Below are 26,803 nucleotides of genomic sequence, written 5' to 3'. Positions count from 1 at the left end.
AATATCAACTCTTATTTTTCTAAATTAAACAGGTTTTTACTAAACTGCAGTCACCTTTTTCATGCTCTCCAGGAACACAATTTGTTTTATTAGCAGGGAAATATCTATTGAGAATGTCATGTCTGTCTCTCTACCACACTGATTATATCAGTTCTGATCGAAGAACGGCAACACCAGTCGTGGTGCTAGATAGTCAGGCATGGAATTAGGAAGAAGTCCTAGTCTGAGTCCTCACAGAAGGAAACACACAAGTGTTCAACTAAACATGAAATATGGCAGAAAGTTGCAGTTTCATGTTAGTCATGTAATAAAGGTGAATGGAGGAGATAAAGGAGAAATAAAGGAATTCTGATTTGAAATTACTTACTACGTGTTTACTGTCAGGTGTTTCTCTCGGTGCCCAGAATAGCTCAGTGAATAAAAGGTATGAAAACATGAAGCTTATATTCTGGTAGGGAGGAAGGCGTTTAGGGAAGCAAAGTTAGTAAGTAGAAAATAATAGAAGCTAAAGATTAATAAAGGGCACAGAGAATATCAGGGACTAGGAAAGATATCCACAAATGATGAAAATTCAGTAAAGATTTTGTGGAGGTTCAGGAATCATCTACATGGATGCCTGGGCATGAGAATATTCTAGGTATGTTGCACAGCAAGTGCAAATCTATACAGTGAGGACCTGAGGTATAAATTTGGAAACTCAAGAAAGCCAGTAGGACTGGAGAGGTGTGAATGAACAGAAAAATAGTCAGAATAATAAGTAAGGAAAGTATAAAGGAAGCAAGGGGCCAGGACAGCAAGGGTTTCTGCTAATTCTCTGAATGAGGTAGAGACTCACTAGAGGGTTTGAAGCAGATAGAGCTGACCTACAGTTCTAAAGGTTGACTCAATTGCTATGGTGACAGCAGATTTTGGAGGATACTGCAACAGTTCACTTACTGGAGGAAAGGGAAAGTAATGATAGATCCTGTATATGTTCTATTTCCATTTATTTTTTGATTTTAGTTTTTCTTCTGAAAATTGAAGCCATACAAAACTAGAATACCACAATAAAACTCTTTATTGCCATCTCTTAGATCAACATATGAAATTATAACAAGTATTTCTGTATTATTTTATAGCAAAACATCGGGTATTATATTGTTTCATTAATTCAGGGAATAAAACTTAATGAATGAATTTGGTTTTTCTCCGGTACCGGGAACCGAACTCACGACCTTGCGCTTGCCAGGCAGGCGCTTTGCCGCTGAGCTAAATCCCCAGCCCCTTAAATGAATGAATTTGGTATAGGGTATAAAACAAGAATTATTCCAATACTTTTTACTTAGTGAGAGAGATGACGATTTCAAGGAGCTTAGTGAAAACTCTAGTACGAAAAATATTTGGTGGGAACATGTTGAGACAGAAGAAAAGCAAGTGCTTTGTTTTCTTCCTAAGTTCCAGATGCTCAGGAAGGAAATCTGAGCACAAATAAAAGTTTAGGATCAGAGATACAAATTTGGAAGACATCAACTCGTTGGTAGAATATAAAGCCATGACATGGTTGGAAAGAGATTTCCAAGGCCTGAGTCCTGGAAGAATTCAATAGTCACAGAGCAGAGAGCTTGATAATTCAATGTGAAAGAGTCTGAAAATAATGGTTATAAGCACAGGAGCAACACCAGGAGAGGAAAATGAATATAAGTCGAATGCAAATTGAGTATCATGAAAGGTTGGGTCAAATGTGACAAAACTTGCTGCTGGCCAAGTAATGTGAGGACCAAGAATTGACTATTGGGTGCAGCAACCTGAGGTCATTGACGGCCTCGATGAGAGAGCAGCTGCAGTGGCATTTCAAATCATGACTGGGATACGGGGTTAAATACTGGAGGGAAGATGGGTCATTCAGGAAACACTGGCTTGAAAGGCAGTAGAGAATGGAGCAGCGGGGCTGGGGATTTAGCTCAGCGGCAAAAGCGCCTGCCTGGCAAGCGCAAGGTCGTGAGTTCGGTTCCCGGTACCGGAGAAAAACCAAAAAAAAAAAAAAAAGAGAATGGAGCAGCACAGGAAAGTGAATTGGCAGAGTGTGTTACAACAGAACATACAACTCCGTTATTATATGATAGACATGGTGCCTCTGAGTAGGGGAAATTGAAGTAGGAGAGGAGAATGGCTAAGCCTGTGTTCTTCCGCATTGCAAGAAATGATGAGATCTGGCTTAAAGTGCAAGTTTGACCTTAGAGCACAGGAAGTTTTACAGAAATTTCAGTAAAGACAGATTATATGCTTAAAGACACACTTGTGCAGATGAGTCAGATATGAATACTAGTAGAACCTGCCTGCTGATCTTCCAGGAAATTAGAAGAACACAGGAAAGGGCAATGGTGTTGAGTGTATGAGAAGACAAGAAAAGGCATGCAGTACATTGGGAGCCTGTGTGAGAGAGAACAATGGAAATGTGTATAACTGCCAGCAGCATTAATAGGCACTATGAGATTACTAGCTGTGAATGTAAAGTGTTCTACCTTTCCCCCAGCAGTCTTCAGCTATAAGAGTGACAGAACAAGAGCAAAGATCTCTATACTGAAGTTAGTATTTGCTAAACGAGTGAGATGAAATAAGAAAGGAACAACCCAAGCCCTGTACTGGTGAGTATGGGCAAAAATTCACAGTAATTATCCATTAAATATTAACAGTGAACACAGTATAGGATCCATAGAATGTGCATCACTGTGGGAGCAAAAGTTTGTCATGAGAAGTGATCTAAATATGACAGGAAGGGGAAAGTGTGGAGAGTAGTCAAGAGGATGATGTTTGAAATAGAGATAACGTAGATAATGTAGTGATTAGTGTTGAGCAGGACTAATGTATGAGCATAAGAACAAGCAAAAGGACAAAGTATTCTATAGAAAAGGAAAGTATAAAATGGTATTATAAGCAGGACATCACGAGCAATTGTGAAAATACATGGTTCACTTGAAAATATAAGTAGTAACTTTTTCTTCCCGTTCTTTTTCCTCTTCTTCACCTTATCACCCCCCGCCCCTTATTGTGAGTCTCTTTTCCACATTATCTCTAAGCCCATACTACTCTCAGCCCCTTTACTCTGCCTCGTACAAAGACTGCCATGAGTTATTTAGGTCAGTCATGGGGAACCTTGCAGAGCTTTCAATGATACCAACAGCCCACTGTGACACACATGCTGTGTATTTGCCACTATTGCTTTAGGTGAATTCTCTCATTAAGTTCTTACAGCAGTCTTGAGACATAGTATTTATCTTTTCTGAATGTGTTCTGAAAGGAATTTGTGACATAAAAGTCACAAGTCTGATGAATAGTGAAACTTTTCAGTTCCAGCCATTTGGACTTAAGTGGCATATTTTTATCTAGACTTATAAGTTATAGGGACCATATGTCTAACTGTGTACACCTTGAGGTAGATTTATATTCAAAAGACTTAGAAAATGTGTGTGTATATATATAGATGTATATATATATATAAATGTATATATTATAGTTAAACATAAGAAAATTCACATTTTCAGCAGTAGTTTATGGTCTATATGAGTGACGGTGAAACTTTTAGAGTCTCCAGTGCATACACAGCCTTTTGCAGCACACATGCTGCAGGTTGAACACCCCTAGTTTATACTGTATTTCAAAAAGCTAACTATAGGTGGATTATTTTGAGGGCCCAAGTCCATGCTGGTGGAGGGGAGTGAAGAAGGTGGCCTGGCTGAGATGGGAAGAGGTGCACTGGACCAGACTGGATGAGAAGCAGATGTGTGGAGAAGCAGGTGGGAGTGAAATATGACTTGGATCTTTTGCTTGGTCACCTGGATGGAAGTAATAACATAAAGCGAAAAGGAGAGGAAAATGTACATCTAGGGAGGAGACAGTGAGTATGGTCTTTGCCATGTTGAATTTAAAGTGCCTCCAGGAAAAGCATGCAAATAAATGGAAATGATTGGACAAGAAATATTACTTCTGGTTTTCATAGCTGCACACACTGAGTGAGCTCCAAAGAATGTATGTAACATCATAAGCTCATGGAGTTCAGCATTTATAGAGATAAGACTAAAACAAATGGCTTCCTCTTCTGTACAGTAACAAATGATCTTAGCATAAGGCTGTGTGTGTGTGTGTGTGTGTGTGTGTGTGTGTGTGTTTGTGTTACCTTTGATTTTAAAGTCAAGTCATTTTGAAAAGGAAAAGAGAAACTTAAATAGGATACATTTTAACCATTGCTGCCATCGCTGCAATCACATATTGTACCACCTGATTATCACACTGAAGCATTTTGAACTTTAGGCCACTCTGACAAACACAACTTATATACTGGCCCCCTTTGAATCCAAGGTGAGCTTTAGATCACTGTGTGCTGAAAAAACACATTTGAAATGCTAACCGACTAGCACATGAATTACACCTCTTCCATTATCTACCACAATTACACTTTCTTCAATATCTACCTAAGGTTTAGAAATCAAATTTCAAAATCTTAATGTGATGAGATATCTTAAGGGAAAATGTTCGGGGAAAATAAGCAGAAGATTATAACCTTGAAACTCAACATACACTGCTCATTTTGGCCTATTAATAATACTATTCAAAATAATAAGTTTGATCAAATACTGGACAGTCTGCTTTGACCTTTCTGCAATTTCACGTTAGCCTAATGAAAAAATTGCAAGGCAAGTATCATTAACTTCTCCTTGTTCAAAAGTGAAGTGATGCTGAGAGAAATCATTGTTTTGTCAATGTTATGAGGCAGTGACAATGCCGGGATTAGGAACAGCCATAAGAGTCGTTTTTATACCCTGTTCTATTAAAGGGTAGTTTAATACTCCTTTTCATTTATCACTTTGAAAATCAAGGAAACAAAAAACAATTTACAGTGTGTATTTCATTCTTGCCCTTTTTTTAAGGAAGTTGTATGTAGACTACTTAATCTGATTCTGTGAACAATCCACACATTTCCACCTTGTAGAGACTGAAGGATGGAGAAGAGATTTTACAGTCTCCAAAGTCCCTGTTCAAGACTTCTATGCCATCGGCCCCACACGCACATCTGAAGAGAAGGCAGATTATGCTGACATTTATTGGTAGCACCTACCTGTTGTCACCCTCTCTGGAGAAAAAGACTGTGAAGGTTTGAATATTTCCTTTTGGTTCGGCAGGTGGTCGCCAACTGAGACGGACAAAGCGACTGGAAACCAAGACAGGGACCACGTCTCTGGGAGCAGAAGGGAGGACGCTGGAGCTGGGGATCGCTAAGGAGGAAGGAGAGGGGCGTCAGAGAAGTTGGTGCCATGAGTGGGAATGAGGCAGAAGACAGAGGTGACCTGTCAGCAATCATAGCCAAGTTACTGTCACACAGGTTTAAAGGAAGGCAGAAAACAGTGAAGAGCATAGGATATGGAATTTAAGACATTTTCAAATTCCTTTGGTTTTAATATGTGGCTAATGAGTCACACACATGATTCCACTGCATATTTGTCCAGTTTTTATTACTTATGGAATCCATGATAATAAGAAAAAGCTACAGTATTTGTGTAGTTTTAGAGAGTCCCTTCCTTTACTGAGTTCCAAGAAAGTCTTTGCTTTTTATATTTCTAATTTTTTTTTTTTTTTGATACTTGGAATAGAACTCAGGACCTTGCACTTGCCAGGCAGGAGCTGTGCCACTGAGCTATATTCCCGGGCTGGCATTGCTTTAAAATTGTTAATATAATTCAATAATATACAAGAGAGATACTGCTTATGACATTGAGATGATTAAAATTATCTTAGACAACAAGAATATCAGTCATATCAAAGCACAAAAACAATTTTAGGTAATTAACAATATATTTCTCTGAGTCCTTTGGGGACATGAGGCTGGGGCTGAATAATAAGTAAATGACAAAATAAACAAAGTAATAAATGCATGCATCCATATTGAGCTAGAGGAAGACATTAGAACACAGAGTATACACTACACGTGTGTTAAATATAAAATCTAACTATTTTGGGAAAGTTAACCTGTATGTCAAAGAAGAGCAAGGAAAGGGTTATCATCTCACAGAAATTTTACAAGCAGTTTTATTTTGCTTTTGTTTTATTCTTTGGAAAAATGCAATTCTATTGTTTTAATAAGCGGTGAACTCCTCTGATTTGTGGCAAGGAAAATAAAGAGTTTTGGTTCCCCTTTCTGATATTTAAGGAACATTTATAACTAATTTTATTTTTTAACACACAGATTTCATAGTGACTGAGGGTAGTAAAGAGGCAGACCAAGCAGAAATACATAAAATGATATGGACCTGAGCGATCTAATTTAAAACTCAAAACAATGAAAATACGAGCATTCCATTACAAAGCCACGGCTTTTCACACAGGTAGTCAAGTAGTTATTACAAAATATTATTCCATTTAGCCTTTGTTTATGCTGTGTTTGATACAATTTAAAATAGCTTATTTATATATTTTAAAAGCACAGAAAATTCAAAGCACAAAATTAAGAGTTGAAGGTCCACCCAAAACTGTACCATTTGATGAATAGCTCCCCATTCTTTCTCTCCCTTCCCCTAACCTCTCACTGTCATTCTACTCTACTTCTCTGGATCGGTTTTACTGGATTCCACATAGACAACTGACCATACCATATTTTCCTTTCTGTTCCTGGATAAGTAGAAATAGGCTGTGAAATGTACTACTCAGAAGAGTGACTATAGTCAATAATAATATATTGCACATTTCTCATAAAAGACAATAGATCACAAATGTCTCACCAGGAAAGATGATTAATAAGGAGGGTGATGGATATGTTAATTTGTTTGATTTAATAATGCTGCATGGTATTAATATATCAAAACATCACACTGCAACCCATAAATTGTATACAATTACTTTTCAACAGAAATAATATTAACAATATGTATTTTTACAGTACTAAAACTGACAAAAAATTGAAACAGTTCTAGTGGATTACCCACTTGTAAACAAGACTACATGAAAGGATTCTGCAAGAGAAAATTATACAACTATACAATGCTTGTAAAGTATCACCGTATTTAGAACAAAATCTCTTTTTTTATTTTAAAGAGAATAGAACATGAGAAACAAACAAACACAAAAATAGAACAGTAGCAGCATACCAGTATCATGAACATGAACAAATCAAAGCAAGAACATTCAAAGTGATACAGGGTTAGAACAAAATCTTACTTGTAGGGAGTATTCTGAACAACCACAGTTGGAAAACAGGCCTTTCCAATTCTAGAGCCATTTGTAATCTGTGGTATAATTTTTCTATTAATTAAGAGGTATATGTGTGTGTGAATACACGATTCATCTTTGCTCAAGATCTCTATTTTCTTCTTCAACTCCACGAGTGTAGGGGACATGAGTTTAATCTTGACAGGTGATTTCTAGCCCCAAACTACAAACATTGCCTTCATATAATCTACAAACCTGTTTTATAGACCATTTTCTTTTATTTTTATAAAACTCAGTCTCCATTCTTGCATTCACTTTGCACAGGGGCTGGCTGAGTTGGCGTTCCTGCTGTGAACTAAACTTCTGTTAGCTGTAAAATCGTTCTCGGGAGGGGAGAGGAATATCCCATTTTCCTTCAGTTCCATACATATTATGAATTTACGATTCTTACTAGTTATGCAGAGAGAGATTTTCAAGAGTGGCAGAAAGCTTTCCAAGCTTTTTCCAGTCCCAGTTTCTTTGGCTACTTCTTTGTAGATAAAAATTTGCCTGTGGTTTCCTAGTCAGTGCAGTATTTGAAATAAATGGAAGACTGGCAGCAAGCTAGTCAGAGATAGGCTGTTCAAACCAGCACACTGGAGTACAGTTATTGTCTCCCTCCCTGCATGCTGCTTCCCTCCTGCGCTGCTCTCCTGGTTGAATTCACACAGTCCTCTCAAGTATACAACCCAGAACATCCCCAAGACACCTCTCTCATCCTAACTGTTCTTTGCTCAGCACATTCTGAGAATTTCCCTTCTGGCTACCTCACAAATCTACCCATGTTACTGTGTCCACTCCTATGTTTACATCGATTATACTCTGCTCTTAACTGCAACTGTCTCCTAGTGACTGAGCTTGCCTTCACTTCACCCTCCTCAAATGCATTTTCTCTACAACTAGAATAGGCTTATGCAAATACACATTTGGTCCTATTACTCCACTTATTTATTCTCAATATATTCTCTTTATCCCTGGGCAAATTTCAGATTTCTTATTCAGCTTCCTGACTTGGCTCTTGCTGGCCTTTTGTCTTGGTTCCTCCATGAAATGGGCCCCAGGAAAGGATTCATGCACAAATACTTTATTGGAGAAGTGATCTCAGGCACATGAGTGGAAAGGTGAGACGTCAACAGTGCACTGAGGAACCGTAGACAGTTCCTAGAGACCTAGAGGGTTTTATCTGTGTGGGAAACTGTAGGCAATGTCATTTGGGATTCTGGGAATCAGTGCAGGACATGCCTCAGCATTTTCTCTCCCTAGGGGAAGCAAGTGAGAGTGTTTATCCATTTCTTCTCTGCCATTAGTTGAGGGTGAGCCTGGGGGATTGTGTCTTCTTGCAAAATTACCAAGTATTTCCTGTGGCCAAGAAACATGCCATTCTACAGAGGCTTGCAGGCATCTTCAGTAAACAGTGTTCATTACTCTATTCACCTGGCCAGTATTGACCCATCCTTTGCCACCGTCATTCTAGGGGTAGACGAAAGGATGGTGAGTGACAGATAAAGTCATTGTCCTCATGGAACGTATATGGAGGCCTCCCGGCTGTTTGATTCTCACATAGAGCCTGTCCTGCCAGAGCCTTCACACAAGCAGTCTGAACTCTAGTAAGCCCAACCCCCCAGTTAACTCTTACTTTCCCTCTTGGCTTAGGTCAAGTGCTTTCTCTTTTGGAAAGATATACAAAACATATAACAGAAAACAGTATTATAAAAATATTCAAAGCCAGTAAAATAAAGAACATCTTTTTTAAAAAGTAGGGCTCAACCTGACAAATAATGAAAGGAATGCACATGCAAAAACCTAAAATTCTTCTGTCCTGGTGGCAGGACTTTAATATCTCACACTGGCCCATGTACACCAGTCTCACACACAGGCAGATGGTTGGTATGTTCTCTACCTTTTTAGAAGCCAATTTGGCAAATTCCCTTAAAAATATTAATAACAATTTGGCCAAACCATTCCCATTCCTATAAAGTTGTAATTAAAAAAACAACAAATGCCTGCTTCATGAGTACCTCAAATGAAATAATTGCACAATTTACTCAAAATATAGTAACTATAATATTTATCAGTTTAAAGATAAAAGGATCATTTAAATAAATTTTAGAAAAATTTTAAATTCTATTATGAAAAACTTGAGAATTTTTGAGACGTTAGGAAGAAAAAAGAACATGAGTGAAGCCTTGAAATCACTTTTCCCCGGGAACACCACACTCATATGTGGCATCGTCATCAAAAATGAGTCAATCTTTCCACCCATGCAGGGGCTGACAAGCTTGCACACTGAGAGAGATGTCCTCCCCAGTCTTTGGGGAGTTCCTTCTCACAGAGCTGGCTCAGATTCAGATGATTCAGATAAAGCTCAGAATAGAATTAATCACACACTTTTTACTTCAATCTAAACAGACATTATATTTTAAAAAGGAGGGACAGAGTTTTAACAAAGGAATGGCTTCTTTATACAGGGGAAATAATTTTGTTCTTGCTAATCCTCCATGCTTTCTCTCAATAGTAATTTGTCTTCAAATAAGGTCTCAATAAAGAACCAATCAGGATCCCTTTTCTTTGCTCTTGGAGGCCTAATCTCCAGTCTGGGCCTAATCTCTGTAGCCCATTAATGTTGCCATGGCTACAGCTTCTTTATCTGTTGTCCTAGGGAAGACAAGTTGAATTTGCCACACTATAGCATAGGTTTTTTTTTTTTTTTAAGAACTATTTTTAAAAAAATTTTACTGTAGCAAAATCCAGAGAAGGAAGCAATTTCTGCAGTGAGTACAAATAAAAATATACGTAGTTTTAAAACAAAATCTAATAATACTTCAATATGTCCAAGCAATAATCTTGATAATAATTGTTATTGAGTTAATTGTTCTATAAAGCCACAATCTTTCAAGACTCTTGTCTTTCAAATTATTACTGTATAGTGTTTTAAATTTTTATCTATATTTAGCTAGTGAATAGTATACTATCTTAATTCTTTGTAAGGTATATCAAAATAAGATGTATTCATAAAAATGGAAGTATTTAATCTATGTTAAACTTCAAACAAATCAGGAGACTTTATTCTGAGTCTCACTTTTCCATGTTATTAACCAAATTCCACACTGTGGCCACTGATTTAAGTAATTGTTTTATTAGCTAAAGCATTTTATAGCCTGAAGATTAATAAAGATAAAAAGTAATTAGGTATCGTTATTGAAATAATACATTTGTTTTCTATGGAAAATACATATTTTTTATTTTTTCATGATTTTGTTCCCTGACACAAAACTCTAGCTTTTTGTTGTCTAAATAAGAAGTAGATAAAAAGTAAATTTTGATTTAAGTTTTCACAGATCAAAAAATAATTTCACAATCCTTCCAAAAGGAAGTTTGGCTGTTATGATTTAAGATTATAAAGAATAATGTGGGTTTTTTTTTTTTTAACATTTTACACTATTTTCAAAACTTTAAAAATTATGACTTTTGAGGCACTGGACTGGGCACTGTACTAAAACTAATAAATATAAAATTTTAATAATAGCAATTTAAAACGTTCTGTTTTAAATTAATAGATAAAATTTGATTTAATATACTCTACAATATCTCATTAAATCTTAACTTTCCATGAAAGAATTTATTGTATAAATATCTAACAATGAATAACCAATATTTATTGAATGGCTATGAAGTTTTACTGTTATTCTTGAGGTTAGGAAGCTTTTTTTAGTTTTATTTTTAATGGCAATATAATTAGACATATTTATGGGGTACAGTATGGAATTTAGATCCCTGTATGCAATGTGTAAGATAAAATTAGAATAATTTCATTTCTATACCCTTACATGTTTATCATTTCTTTGTAGTGGGAAATTTCCAACTCACCCCTTTTAAATTTTTATAAAATGTATCATAAATTGTTGTGGATGATAATCATGTACTGTGCCTTAGAACTTTAGGACATATCCTTGCAATGGAACTATATTTTGGTACTTGTTACCAACCTCTGTCTCCATCTCCCCTTGTCCTTCTCTTCTTAACTCTGATGACCATTACTGCGTCTTCTACATTTATAAAAAATCAGCATATGAGCCAAAGCATGTGGTATTTGTCTTTTTGTGCCTGGCTTATTTCACTTAACATACTGTCCTCCGATTCCATTCATACTGCCACAAATGAGACAATTATATTCATTTTTATGGCTAATATTTCATTGTGCAAATATACTACATTTTTAACCATTCATCCACTAATTACACCTTAGCTGATTCCATATCTTGGGTATTTTGAATAGTGCTGAAGTGAACATGGGTGTAAAGATATTACTTTGATGCACTGATCACTTCCTTTTGGATATATACTATGTAATAGTTGAGATGGACATAGAACAGTTCTTTTTTTTAGTTTTATGAGGAACCTCCTTACTGTTTTCTCACCAACAGTATATAAGAGCTTCCCTTTTCCACATTCATGGCAAGTGTTTGTTATATTTTGTCTTTTTGACAAATTATTTAATTTTAGGCCATAAATTTTGTTCTCAGAGAGCAAGGAGCTAGTTTGAGAATACATGGTGTAAATATAAGAACAATGAAAACTTTTGAGAGTATCTTACTTACAAATTAATTCCATGCAAAATTTTCAGAAGCATATTTCTTTGGACATTATGGGATGTTTTCTTAACGCATCACTTCTAGTCTCTTTAGAAGACTATGTAATTTATAGTACCATGATCAATGATCACAGTAATCATGCTGTGGAATTGGATTAAATATTGCATGAACTTTCTTTGGTAAAATGAACTTCTGCATCCAGTATTTTATCCTTTGTGTATTCACTACGACATTACTGTGGATGAGGCACCATGTGAAAAGCTGTCCAATCCAGAACCATAGACAGAACAGTTTTTGATTGTATTGTATTTGATTTGCTATCTTATATCAAACTGTGTGTTCTATTAAAGTAGGAACCATGTCTAAACTGCTCACTCAGCACTTTAATAACTCAAATCATCAGTATACATTAGTCATGTCATATCTACCTAATATACACTTGTAGGGCTAGCTAAGGGAAAGAATTTGCAAACTGGTGAGGCAATATTTAGGTGTGTCTAGAAAATTCCCTTTCAATACTTTGTTAAGCAGTTATTTGAAAAAATACACTGGGAGAAGACTGAGCTATTACTTCAAACTACTGCTGTCAGCATCATCAATCTGCTGGTAAATTACAAAGAGGAATAAAAAACTGAACTTAAAGGAGGTTCCAAGAGAATGCAAGTTTAGGTTAAGGATATTTCTTGTAAGATTAAATGAAGAAAGGGAAATAGATCCCATATCTGAAATCCAGCTAACAACCAAATAATGTAGAAAGTGTCATCATAGAGGCCTAATTCCTAAGGGAAAGAATGCTTTTATTAAGAAGCATGAAAGAAGCCTGGGAATTTCATGTGGGCTTTCCTATGCATCCTGGACAGGACCTGGGGCTCTGTTTTCAGAAGTGTTATTCTCCTCTTGGAACCATGTATCAAAGGCACTGCCAGGTTAAGGTTGTGAAGTAGAAAGGGCTACGTATGGGCACACAAAGATATAAGCTGAGAAACAAATTCTTGAAAGTATTTTCATATCAGCAGAGATAGCCATAGCTCTCAGACAAAATGAGGAGGAAAATACTACTTGGATGACAGTTCAACATACAGACATGACTAAAGGTTTTTATGTTCAAACCTTACGTAGATCCTATGTAATGGTATGCACTGCAAGCTTTTGTTAATCTCTTATTTCCAAGCTACTTGTTTAAACAAATGACTTCTAAAGAATTTGTCTAAAGCAGAATCAAAATACAGGTAGCTCAGAGAGATGGCCAGAGCAGTGTAAGTGTAAATAGATGGATTTGCCTAGGAGACTGTGTTCAAATAGCACGGGTGTTGTACCTCTCCTCTGACATTCTCTGACTTGGAGAATTATTTACCTTCCCTAAGCTTTACTTGTCACATTTTAAAATTAAGCCAAATATTGCATGTACAGACTGAAGTAATGATGAGAAATGGATTTGAAGGATTGTTCACACTACCTCACATATGATTGATATTCAAGGAATGGTTATTTTTATTCATTGCTTATCTTTAGATATAGAGAAAAGAAAGCCTACATCTGCTGGCCCTGTTTCATGATGTCTGACTGAGACCTAAGGGCTCCAATATGAAATCACAGGGAAGATTCGAGTTAAGTCTAACAGATCAAGTGCACTGGGGACAATGGTGCTTCCTCTATGCAAGGACGGCACTTGGTTACCTCAGTATCATTCCATTTCCTTTATCAGGCTGTTTTGTTTATCAAGCTGTCTTCAATTTCACCTTTCCTTTTGCCATCTCATAAGTCTGTTCTTATAAGTGTTTACTTCATTCAGCTCTCTTTGCTCTATTTTCTCACTAGTCATTGTAGCATTTCTATCTGTCACTATCCCAAGCCTTTGTGACACCATGGTTACTCATCTCTCCCTTCAATATCTCTTCCTTGCATCCTTCCCCAGATGCAAGGGAGAAGTTGCTATGCAGTCCCCAGCTCCCTCTGCACACACCCGTTCCCTTGAGGGTATGACACTGAATTCCTAGTCATTGTTTATTCCCTCTCCATGCCTAGAAACCCCAAATGTGCCATTTGAATCATTCCCTTGTCACCAGAGCTTCTTTGGAGGATACAGACTGACAAGTTGTGACAGAGCCCCTCCCATACTCCTGTGCATTTATCATCCTTCACCTCCTCCTAGCCATATGGTGCTTTGTCCCAGGCTGCCATGCAATCCTGTTCTCTGCTTGCGCAGAACATCTAGAGAACACGTGCTCTGCTCATATGGATTAGCATGGCAGACTCCAAGAGGCAATGTTTTCTATGCGTTTTCCTTTGGGGATGAGATACTACTGAAGTAAACAGCTGACAAGCTGCCTTGTTAAGAAAAAAATACCGAAAGCACTGCATTAGTGCTAGGAAAAAAATGAGTTTTATTTTTGGTTAATATAATTAGATGTTTCTGATAAAAAACTTAAGTAATGGTAAGTTGAAAGTAATAAAATATAAGTACAACTGAAGTTCTAAACTCTTCTGGTTAGTGATGAAGGGATTTTGAAGAACTGCTTTTATAGTTTTAGGGTGCCAAGTCACTAAATAAAAAAAAGCATCAACCACATTTGATGGCTCAGTAAGTTCTACCAATGACATATTTCCAGCTCTGCTAGGGGATTCAAAATACATTTGAAAATAATGGATTTAAGAGCACGGCATAGGGGTAGTTTTGTAAATGTTCAGTATCAAGATAGGCGAGTTTTGATGTCTCGAAGTTTCTCTGAGCCTCAGAGCTGCAAAAGGACAGGCTCACTGAGCCTTATGTTTCCAATGGGCAGGATGGTGCTGGGCATTTGAGGAGGCACCACAGGCCAAGAATGTACTGGCAGGGTGGGGTGTAGGGGTTATGCAGCTTGTGTGTGAAGTGCACTTGGCTCCAACCCCTTCCTACTAATCCCTGCATTTTACAGCCACTGAAGAAAATTATAGGGAAATAAAATAAAGGGAATAAAAGAGGGCATAAAATTGAGATGAATTATTACTTATTCCAATTAAGTTTCTGCAAGTAGAGCTTTATGTCACTGCTATGAAGCCACCACAAAACAGCAGAGGGCATAGAATCTATTTGAAGCATGTTTCCATCCATCTTTGCTTTTGGAGCGGAGGTTGATCCTCCATGCTGATAAACATCAGAGAAAGCGAGAGAGAAAGAGACAGACAAACAGATACAGAGACAGACAGAGGAGGCAGCCCCAGAGAAAGGCAGAGAGTGACCCTGAACAACTCTGTTATAGTCCCCTATCCTAAATAAGACTCTAAGCAGGTAGTACTTGCAATCACAGTGACATTCTCACTCATGTAAGCGCCTCTTTTTTCTTTTTAAATGCATAGCAGTGAGGACAATGATTGCACAGCTGTGAACCATAAAGAAGCTTACTGACCTGAACCTAGCACTCGTACTTCAAATGCATGAATTAGACAAACACATAGAATAAGTATCTGATGATGTGAAGGTAACAATATGCAATGGGATTACAATGGCGAACTCCTACCATCTTGTCTAGTGAAACTCTGTATTCTCTCTACTGTTTTATCGAAGAATTATTTTCTTACTCCTTATACTGGTTTGAGCAGTCTTTCATTCTTACATCTGGTAATCTGAGCAATGCAGCTGAGGATGGTGATATGTAATGTAACAACCACTGTTGATGCGATTATTTTGTCTTGAGACTGTATCACTTTGAATGTTCTTGCTTTGATTTGTTTATGTTTGTGATACTGGTATGCTGCTATTGTATTTCTTTATTTTTTTCTCATTTACTGTTCTCTTTAAAATAAAAAAAAGAATAAGTATCTGAGATGACTAAGTAATAAAATACCTTATATATTCATAAGTTCAGACTGTGTATCAAATGCAAGTATTCTCCTTGGTCACTATACATAGAACAATATTCATTCCTAGAAAGGAGATGTATTTTTCAAAAATCCTTGTTTGATTTCTTAAAAATCATTAAATGTGTTATTTGCCTTAGACTCCTATTGATTTGAATTATTGTTGATAAATGTACTGAGTAATTCAAATATAACACAGGGAATGCTGAGTTCTGAAACACAGGATTCAAGTGTTTATGGACCATAACAAATGAATCTACATTAAATTTGATTCCTTGTCCCAATTGTAGCAACAGAAATATATGTTAGACCTATATTCACATGGTCATAATCATGAAGAAGTCAGATGTATGTATGGTGGATGCCATTTTCTTGGAATAAAATGAAATTAGAACTGGGAGAGAAGACTTGGTGTGGATTGGAAGTTTTTGTTTCCTTCCAAATTCACAGGAAACTTAATCCCCAGGGGAACAGTTCCTAAGGTGTGGCCCTCAGAGGGTACCTGAGCCAAGAGCTGCCTTTGTAGAAGTGCTTAATAGTAGTTTACCTTTTTCCTTCCTTTCCATCTACTATGTGAGAACAAAGTATTTTTCCTCTCCAGAGTATGCAAAGACAAGGACACCAAGAAAATAACCAAACCTCCAGGTACCTTGATCTTGGATTCACAGACTCGAAACTCTGAGAAATAAATTTGGGTTTTTTAAATTACACAGGCTGTGGTAAATATGTTGTCACAGTAGCACAGATGGACTCAGCCAAAGCTGTGTGTTCTCTTGCAGTTAGTGGACAGTGAATGTCACTAAGGTTGCACATAATTTCATCTCTGAAGTGAGTACCACAGCTTGGCCATGCTAAGAAGCTTCCACCCTGGGTCCCTCTCCACACATATTTTGTACTGTATTTTTCTGCCTTATTTTCTCTTTAAAACACATTTTTCTAAATTTGAGACAGAATTTGGAACCCAGTGACAGCCACATTATCCAGCTGGGTGGTAATAGCTGTGTCACAGTCTGCTCAACATGCTGTAAGCCAGTGTCTTACACTGGGTTATCTATACACAGTATAAATTTCTTTCTCACAATTCTAGACTAGAAAGTACAGAATCAAGGCCCTGCAGATTTGTGTCTATGGAGGACTTTACAGATGGAACTTTCTTCGCTATCTTCACATGTTGAAAAGGGGAAAGTATCTCCTTCCAACTTTTTTTTTTTGATACAGATAGAAATCTTCTTCAAGCGGGCCAAAACATGATAACTTAGTCACTTTGTGAATGATTCCACTAGTTACTACCACGATGACAAGTAAATTTCCACATGAGTTTTGTGCCAACATATTCAGACCATAGCAAGACAGTTCTATACACATTATGCATCAGAAAATGCTTGTAATTATGGGTTAAAATAATAGAATTCTGTGCTAGGGTCACTTCTGGTTAAATGACCTTATCATACTTCCTGTCCCTGATTTTTTTCCAGTATGAAAACATTGTAAAAACACCTTCGTTACGCCATAGAGCTACAAATATACAAATACAGTAGATGATGTTCATGAAGTGGTTTGAGTTGTGTTAAAGAGAGTCGGAAAACATGGAGGAAGACAAAGGGCACCAACTTTTGTTTTGAATATTTCACCACCTTTGTTAATATCAGTATTGTGTCTATTAAGCAAATTCACAGCTTGTTCTTGCATAGCATAGCTCAATAACACTGGGATAGAAATAAACACTGGAAATATCTATAAATCTGTAGCAAGTGAGAGGCAACTCCCCAGCTGTTGAGAGTATGAGGATTTGCTTCTTTCAAGCCAGGTTCTGCTAGAGACCCTGGATGAAATCAGCCATTTCCATCTACTATTGAAGAATAGGTCAGGAAGGACAATGTCACAGAATACAGTGTCCAGAAACAAGCCTTTAAAAACATTTAAAAGCTATTCTAGAAAAAAAAAAGGCAAGTATATACTTGTTATTTAATTAGGGAGGTATTTCTAAGAATATGACAAAAATTAGAACCAATGGAGGAAAATATTAATAAACATGGTTGTATTGAAACTATAACTTCTATGTGAAACAATATAATAGATGAGCTTGAAATGTGAATGAAAACTAGGACAGTATTTTCAACACTTTTACAAAGACTAGTAGCCCTAGCATGCAAAGAAATATTAGAAAACTATTGTAATATTGAAAGAAAAGAAGTTGGTAAGAAAACTTGAGTTAGAAAAGATGAGAAAGTTAATGTTTTATTTCAATATCCGTAAATATTCCTATTATCATATCCTTCTCAGCAACTATTAATTCTCCTGAAAGTAATGATGTCACAATAATAAATGTCAAAAAAAGAAAAAATATTATGATCTACACCATTAAGCATGAAAATATTTGGGTATGGTGATGCCCACCCACAATCTCAGCACTCTGGGAGCTGAGGCAGGGTAATGAAGTGTTCAAGCCCTGTCTCAAAATTCAAAAGGGCTGGGGATGTAGCTCGCTAGGGGATGAAGCTCTAGGTTCTAAATATAACATTTAATATTTACTAGAAAGTAAAACAGAAAAACTCGAGATGAATCGGAGCAGACTTCTGCCACCAACCCATATCATAATCCAAACACGTGAAATATATCTTCTGGAGTTGAATCCTCTTGAGTATAAGCAAGGGATAGGAACTGTGGATACTGTAAGAATTTTATTGCTGACCACTTTCTGAACAATCAATCTGTGATCTCTAAAGGCCTTCAAAACTCAGTCCCACTTAAGCTAGTTGTGAGTTATCCTCTCTTAATATCATGTGAAGTCACCAATCTTTGACATTATATAATAAGGATGGCATTTCACTTCTGTCATTATCTTTCCAAAAATTCATAACCTCAGTCAAAAATGTTGAGCAAAATTCAGATTGGGAGATAGTTTGTAGCGGTGGGGTGAACCTATGGGATGAGTGCTGCAGCGGGCTGTTTGTATTATTGAAAGGTCTGGAAGGTTTGCCATCATTGGACTAACATTCTTCAAGAAAGACAAGGTCAAGAAATACAAAAGATAGATACCGCTGCAGAAAGTAAGGACACTAATTAACAGAGGTACCCTGAATTAGATCCTAACTCAGCAGGTGATATTCATGAAAAACCTAGTGAAAGTCAAACACTAAATCCTAGTTCATATTAATGAACCAATGCTGGTTTTATAGCTTAACAAATTTTCATGAGAATGTGAGGTTTCAAAAATGGAGAAAACTTAGTGAAGGGTTCCCAGGGTATGTCATAATTAACTTTTTTATGAATCTGAAATTGTTCTCCAATATATTAAAGTAAAGGCGGGGGGGAGTGAAGCTTTAATTGTAGTTGAAGACCAATGCTCATGCTGTTAGTAATGGTGTATTTTTTTAAAAAGCACAGAAAATATACTATGAAGATCTATGATAAATGAATGCTTATCTGTTAGATGTGCAGGATTTTATTCTGCATGCACAGAAAAATAAAAAAGGACAAGGACAAAAGGACAGCGTTAAGTTTCACAATTCTCACTATGGACATGCCTAACATAAGCCAGTGTGAAAAGATTAATTCTGGAGGGTTGGAAAGGATATGCACCATTCTACTTTCAAACAGAGACCCAAGGGACAAAGCATTTAGACTGCAGCCATCCATCTGAAGAATGTCATCCATCCAGGGCACTTATAATTCATGATGATGCTTTTGTATCACCAGGTACCAGGATGGCTGTGTGATTATTATTTCATCCTAAGGTGCAATGCACTGGATTCCAAGTAGATTCTTCTTCCCTTCTAATTTTCAACTTACGTAGCAGCTATTAGCTAAAATTAAATGTGATAGGGTGGGATGATAATTGTCCTCATGTTTGCATGATGAATTCTTAGAGTAAAGGGACTGTGCTAGACATAAATCTGCTTGGCCTATCAGGCAAGATTTGGTAAGGAATTCAGTACGTAGGACAAAGCTTCTCTTTTTTTTTGCAGTAGCACATGACAAACCATATATAGCATGGTATTCTATATACCTCCCTGAGAAAGACTGCAAACACTGTCAAAAATGGTAAGGAAATGAAAGATAAGCACACCTGGGGCTACAAAATTCTAAATGGAAGAATGGAAGCTTCCCATTTTATAAATGCATTATACAGAGGAAGAGGGGAAAAATATATTAGTAGAACAACTTGCTTCAGGGAATCTAAAAAACAAAAAGTAGTTTGAAGAGAAAACATGTAAACTAAAAATGCAAATCAAAGTATTGAATAGCCAGAAAAATCCATAAAGCCCAGGCAGTTAATATAGTGTTTCTACAAATTTATATAACACATCCCATTCCTCACGCTAGCTTAAAGAATATTATGAATCACTAACACCTAAGATGAGCTTCAAAATAATTTAACATAGCATTTAAATACAGCAATTTATGATTCCAGCAAATATGTGAAAATCTCATCTAGCATATTCAGCTTCTTTCTCCTCCAGATGTTTTGTATGTCTGTGAATTATGCTATGATAAATAATTTTGAATTTCCCTTAACATTTACTCTGATCTTCCCTTTGCTTCTTGTGCATTGGCTCAGAAACACTGCCAATTATTTTCGTGGGCCAGCTACCCTAGTATGGGTGTCTTCTCTTTATTATTCTTTGTGTTACATAAATTTGCTATTTTTATCTTGTTTATACAAAACTAGGAGACATAAATCACTAGACATAAATCACAAATTATCTACCATAATTCGTGTCTACAATAATTGTGACTAAAAGAAGCTGTCCCTATCAACTTAATATTCAAAGAGTCTCCTAGATTTTTCTCTGATAGAGGTTTCACTAGGGACCATGCTGTATCAAGATCCGAGAGACTCTCATAATATGAATTGTAAAATTTAGGAATGCATATTAAAAATCTCATAACTTATCCTAATGACTTATTAGGGAACTTCCCGTGCCATTTTCCCTCTGAATTTATTATATCTTATGAAATATATTTATTACTCATCCTAAAACATCCTGTTCTAAAATCTTAGTAGATCCTTAAGGTATAAGTTGTTGGGACATTTTAAATAAATCAACAGCCACACATCATATTTTGAGTTTATATATTTTGTTGAAATTCCCTTTCTCAGGCTTTGTTTTTATTTTTCTATCTTAAAACAGTTATTCAAACCTTATATGTCTGACATGCACTGACACTTCCTTCCCTTACGTCCTCGGCAATGTTGGACTTTATATACCAGTTCGTTCCATTGACCCCTTTTGATTATATTAGTTTTCTTTCCTATGTCCCTATCTCTGTCTTTTTTTAGAAAGAAAACGGAATGGCCCAGATTTTTTAAACTATAAACATGTATTTAAAATATAAATATAAGGATATAAACACACAACTACTAAATTCTATTAATCCTTCTATGTTAATGATCTGTTTAAATTCTAGAATATTTGGCATACTTTTAAATCAAAGCCATCTCCAGTGCCACCTTCCACCCATTCCTCATTCTGTTTCTCAGTTTCCACTCATAAAATTCTTCCCACATGGAATCATCATTCTAACCTATGGCAAGATAATTTCCGTGGACGAATTTGCTTTCACCTCTGCCAAATTAATCTGAGTTAAGACTAGAGTATGCAAATAAAAACTTGCATAATTTGACTTTTAACATATGTTCTTCTAATATATATTTTAAAACTGAGCAAATCTGTTTCATGCAGATTGGAATAGTTTTATTTATAGACAGTTTCTTTGAAGAATAGGAAAGGAAAAACCAACATAAAACATTTTATATGAATTATCTTTTTTCATCTTATATTGAAAGCTTCTTTTAAAACAAGATACAAGTCTATACATGGATTCACTCATTCATCTAATCATCTGATCATTTATTCACTCAAAATAGTTTTGCTGAGTACCTTCCAGGCATCAGGCACTGTCTCAGGTGATGGTCATGAAATAAACAAGATAACTCCCTGCCCCTTTGGAGCTCAGATTTAATGTGATCAGAGAATGGAAGCATTAGCAATCATTATGCAGATATGATGATTTGGCTATATTTTGCTTCCCAAAGGTTCATGTGAGGTGTGCTTGATCCCCAATATAATAGCTTTAGATGACAGAATCTGTAAATTTGGGGGCTTATTGGGAGCTAAGAAGATCATAAGGACTTCTTCCTCAGAAAAGGTTCATGCTAATCTTGTTGGAACCCATTAGATCTCCTGTGACTACTGTAGTTGTTGTGAGAATGGCTTGTTGTACAGCAAGGCTGGCTGCTGTGCTTGGCCACTCCTGCACACGGCTAACTTTCTTTCCTTTCCCCATCATTCTGTGATGCTTCCGCGGGGCCTTCACAAGCAGGGAAGTGCCATACTGTTTGGACACTCTGGCCATCACAGTGAAGAACCAAATGAAACTCTTCTGCATACATTACCTGCATCATTCTGTTTAGTACAAGAATTGGCTAAGATAGTGCAGAAATAGGCACTGTTCCACATATTTTTGACCCAGGGGTTGAACACAAGTCACACATGAGAACCACATGTAGCATAGCACAGTGGTTAAGTATAGACTCCAGAGATGTTTTGCCTCTGTCACATACTAATCATGGGTCCACACACCAATTGCTTTATCACTGTAGGCTTCAGTATCCTGTTATAAAATATGGGTGATAACAGTAGTACTTAATTCCTAGGACCATCTTAAAAGTCAAATGAAGTGAAGCTTATAAAGAAGATATAGAATACAAGACTCACTGGAAGTACAAAAGAGATGTCCAAGAGAGAAACAGATAAACAGAACTAGAAATCCGACTGTAAAGTGGCACCTACTAACTCCACAGCACTTTCATCTTCCTTTGTAACTATTTGCTCATTTCAAAGATAAATAAAATTATATAAATTATCATTTCTTCTTTCATTCAAGTAAACAGGAGGCTGAATGACTTTTCGATCCTGGAGGAAATTTGCATAAATATAAATAACATGTTTGGCTGCCTTTTTGTGCTTTGAGATGCCAGCATCACCAAAGCAGTTTATGCTGGTAAATAATGCAGATATTGTAGAACAGTGAGGAATTGTATGACCAATGCTTTTTTAAATGAGCTGAATTAGTGAATGGTTACACAAATCTATGTACATTATGTAGACTATTTGACAATTTTGCATTATAGGAAGCTACCAGTAGCTCAGAAATGCCCCCAAGGTCACAAAGAAAGTGGTAGAGAAGGTCTGAAAACTTGTCTTCTTGTATGTAAAGATACTATACATAGTGCAGGCAACCACACAGAATATTACCACAAACTTCCATTGAAACTATCTGTAGCTGCCTTCTTGGTACTAGAAAATGACTATTAAGTGGTGAGTGTTGTATAGTTGCCATGAAAAAAATACTCTAAAGAGAAAAAAAGAGCTAGAATTATTAAAGTCATATTTCTTAGGTTGGAATTATTGATGCATTTGCAGCATTTAGTAGTCTGTCACAGTTACAGCCTTATTTTGCTGCATACCCACAAACATATCGTTAGTGTCATCTTTGAAATACTCACTAATTCAAAGGCAGAATTATGAATTCTCTCCAGTCTAGAAGGTAAAGAGACACCTGTTATTTTAAAAACCTAAACAACATGTATTTAGTGCGTGATAAAATTAAGAAAGCTACCACTGCATGAATCACAGATGCTAATTTGCTGGCATAAATGTAGAATGATATATTGTACAATCCCGGCAATTATGCCAGAAATCAGTCTAGAGTAATTCATTAACACCTTTTCTTCAGGAAAGAAAAGGAGGAAGCTGACATCTGTAACTAATATTATGATCTATGTTATATTATATTATGTTTTTGATTTTATGAACAGTAGGCAACTATAAGATAATTTGAATAGCTAATTATTAAAATACTCAGGTTTTTTTTTATTCAGTCACTGTTCAAGAATGTGGATTCATTTTGAAAATTATAGGTCTTACTTTCCTGATGAGGAAGATGGAAATCGACAACTTAGTGAGAGGTAAGTTAACTCTTTCACTGCTTGATGCACTCTGCACGGATATGCCTGACAGGAGCCTGAGCTCATGCATGGATCCAACCAAAATAAATGAAATAGATTTTAAATGCACATTAGCATACTCTGCTTGTATAAAATTGAATCACACTGATGTTTAGATTGTTCTTAGACATATGGTTATAAACTTAAAGGTATTTCTTTATTTAAATAAATTATTAGAGAATAACACATTTCAAGTTCCTGTATAAAATAGTTGTGATGGATGTATCCAAGTTGACCCAAGTGACCACATTTCTTCTGAATATGGTTCGATTTCTAGGCAATAGAATACAGCAAAATTTTTTTTTTTTTTTTTTTTTTTTTGGTTTTTCTCCGGTACCGGGAACCGAACTCACGACCTTGCGCTTGCCAGGCAGGCGCTTTTGCCGCTGAGCTAAATCCCCAGCCCCAAATACAGCAAAATTGATGAAACAATCTCTTCTTGATTAGGTTACATTATATGGCAAAATTGACAGGGTGGTCACTCCCATGACTAGTAAGAGTTTAGCAAGCTATATTTTAGCAGACCCAAAGAAGAGATTCTCCTAGGAGAAGTGAGCTGCTGTGTTGTGAACTGCGTACAGAGTGACCCACATTTCAGGGCACTGCGAGTGACCCCTGCAATCTAAATGTCATCACTGGACAAAACCAGCAATGGGAACTTCAGACCTACAACCCCATGCATACGAATTCTGGCAATTTCTTGCACACTTGGAAGTGGGTCACTCCCTGGTCATGACGCTGAAGGGACTCCCGCACCCCAACACCAGCACCTGGATTGGAGCCACTGAGACCCTGAAGCAGAGAATCCTGCAGAGTGGACTCTTGACCCTGGAAACTCTGAGGTGGTACACACATGCTATATTATTAAGTGAGTTTGAGGTAATTTGTTATGCAGCAATATAAAACTAATGTATCAACCTGTTGTCAATATGACAAACTTTCAAAGGATCATTGATGGCTCTCTTTTTCTGGGAGACTAGAATTTATCAAGCTTACTAGAAGAAACTCAATTATCTTCATAATAGCCCTTAGCAGTTTGAACATTCAATATATATCACAGATATTATCAATTCAGTTCTTCCTATGAGCATGTTGTGAGCAATATAACATTTCCACTCAGGTGTATAAATCATTTAGGTAAACTTAAGGTAATTCTTCAAATACTATTTAAATGATGAGACATAGATATTCTCATTTAAAAAAAAAAACCTACCTGAGATTTGACTTCTATTCAATAAACTGTTCCCATTTAGTAATACATAATTTGAGAAGTTGTGACAGACATGTAAATCAAAATAGTACCACCATGATCAAGAGCCAGAACATGCCATCAACCCCCATAGTTTCTGCACGACTGTTTGTTCTCCCTCCCTCCTCTTACCTGCACTCCCTGGTGACCTGTGATTTGCTTTTGTCACTACAGACTAAATTTGTATTTTCTGAAACTTTGTGTACTTATACATATGTATTTTTGGGTGTCTGGCTGCTTTCTTTTAAAATAATACAGGTATTCTAACTTCTTTTCTACTTTCTTGTGGAACTGAAAAGCAATGCACTTGTAGTTTAATACTTTCAAACTCTCTCTTTTAATACAGTAACCAAAACTCAAAGCATGGCAATAGTATGTTGCTCCTCACACAAACACAACCATGTTTCTATTATAGGGAGTGTATTCTTTATGAGTATATGATGTACACCACTGTGTGTGGGTGTGTGTGTGTTTGTGTATAGGTACACACACTACAACAACCATAGAGATCTACAGTTATGTTCAAAATGAACAAATAACAGATTATGCCTGTAGGGAAAAGCAATGAAAAATATGATCATAATGACTGCTGGCATTTATGCAGAAAATGGCTCTCAATAATTAACTAACATCATATACTAGAAAATCAAATGGAAAAATATCCATGCATAGTCCTTGTGCTTCATCAACAGAAGTTGTTTACTGTGCCTCTGTCTTAGAATTAGGATCAGCTGAGGTGCAGATCTTGGGTGACACCTGTCAAAATCAATTAGTCAAGTAGAAAAATGATATAAAAACATAGCTTGTAGATTGAGAGCAATTCAATCAATCTCAAATGTTCCCTTAGGAAATGAAATCTGTTATTCCACCCAGCCATCTTTGACTTGCTGAACACTATTTTCTTCTCCCACTCAAGCAAACTAAAGAAGAAAAAAATGCAAGACACTTGGGACTATTAGGGAGACAAAAAAGGAAAAACATGGTACGTTTCCCAGCTGAGAAGAAGTAATAGTCCTACCTAAAACATATAGAAAGAGGGAAGTTGGATTAACACTTCCCAGTAACTTTCAAAAAACTAACTCCTACAACTCTAGACAATTTTGTCTGGACTTGAAATGAGGAATTTGAAAATCAAGATGTCGGATTTCATTGCTGTTCATTCATAGAATAAACATGGTCCTTTGGCTGGCATGCTGGCTATTAATCCACAAACTATAATGAGAATGTATTTGTATGATGTGTTGTTACTCTTCAAATTCTTATTTCATCCTGCTTTCCTCCTCTATCTTATTAAAGCTGCCAAGTGAGACCAGCTTTGAAAGAAGTCTTCTGTGTACATAGCCTCTCCACATAATTCCCCACTACCAGTTACACTGAGCCCTAAAATCTAAAATGGAATAACTGATACTCCTGGGTTCCAGGTAAGCTGAAAAGAAGGAGGGACAGTATCTGGCAAATAGAAATGTTGGGTAAATTGGCTAACACATATGCATCCTTAACAAGAAAAAAAAAATGAGGAAGCATTTCCACCAACAATGATTACCTGGGGGTGTTTTTCTTGTTAGAAATGATGCCTAACCATAGGACAATTATGAACTTAGCATCATTGTGGAGATAGAACTCTAAAAGGTGACAACAGCTACAATGCTGGAATAAGAAAATGCTACCAGGAGACCAGGGAATAAAATTTTCAGTTTTGTCATTAACTTTTACAAACACCATTCGTATCTGCTAAGTGAGAGTTGCTCCTGCTTGGGAGAGCCCCGTCTCTAGCCACACCATCAGAAAATGTGTTCTATGTGTCCTTCTTTGCAAATTTCCAGGTACATGTAAATTAAAAAGGCAAATACCTAACAAATGTAAAAAGAAAAGATTTTAGTACAATCTTTTCACTTC

The 26,803-nt window shown here is 36.5% G+C and overlaps 1 protein-coding gene across 3 annotated transcripts in view; it reads right to left on the bottom strand.

The window, feature by feature from the left end:
- The window catches only part of Dcc (DCC netrin 1 receptor), a 1,095,765-nt gene that overhangs the window by 328,823 nt on the left and 740,139 nt on the right, over positions 1–26,803 (bottom strand). For all 3 annotated transcript variants that reach the window (XM_005372942.2, XM_005372943.2, XM_005372944.2), the window contains exon 8: positions 5,093–5,249. In XM_005372942.2, coding sequence (XP_005372999.1) covers positions 5,093–5,249 — 157 coding nt within the window. The remainder of the gene's footprint in view (positions 1–5,092; positions 5,250–26,803) is intronic.

The sequence above is a fragment of the Chinchilla lanigera genome, unplaced genomic scaffold (assembly GCF_000276665.1).
Source record: "Chinchilla lanigera isolate Chin_1 unplaced genomic scaffold, ChiLan1.0 scaffold00001, whole genome shotgun sequence".
NCBI classification, from domain to species: domain Eukaryota; kingdom Metazoa; phylum Chordata; class Mammalia; order Rodentia; family Chinchillidae; genus Chinchilla; species Chinchilla lanigera.
The sequence above is the reverse complement of the archived record's forward strand: the minus strand, read 5'-3'. Positions and strand labels throughout refer to the sequence as shown.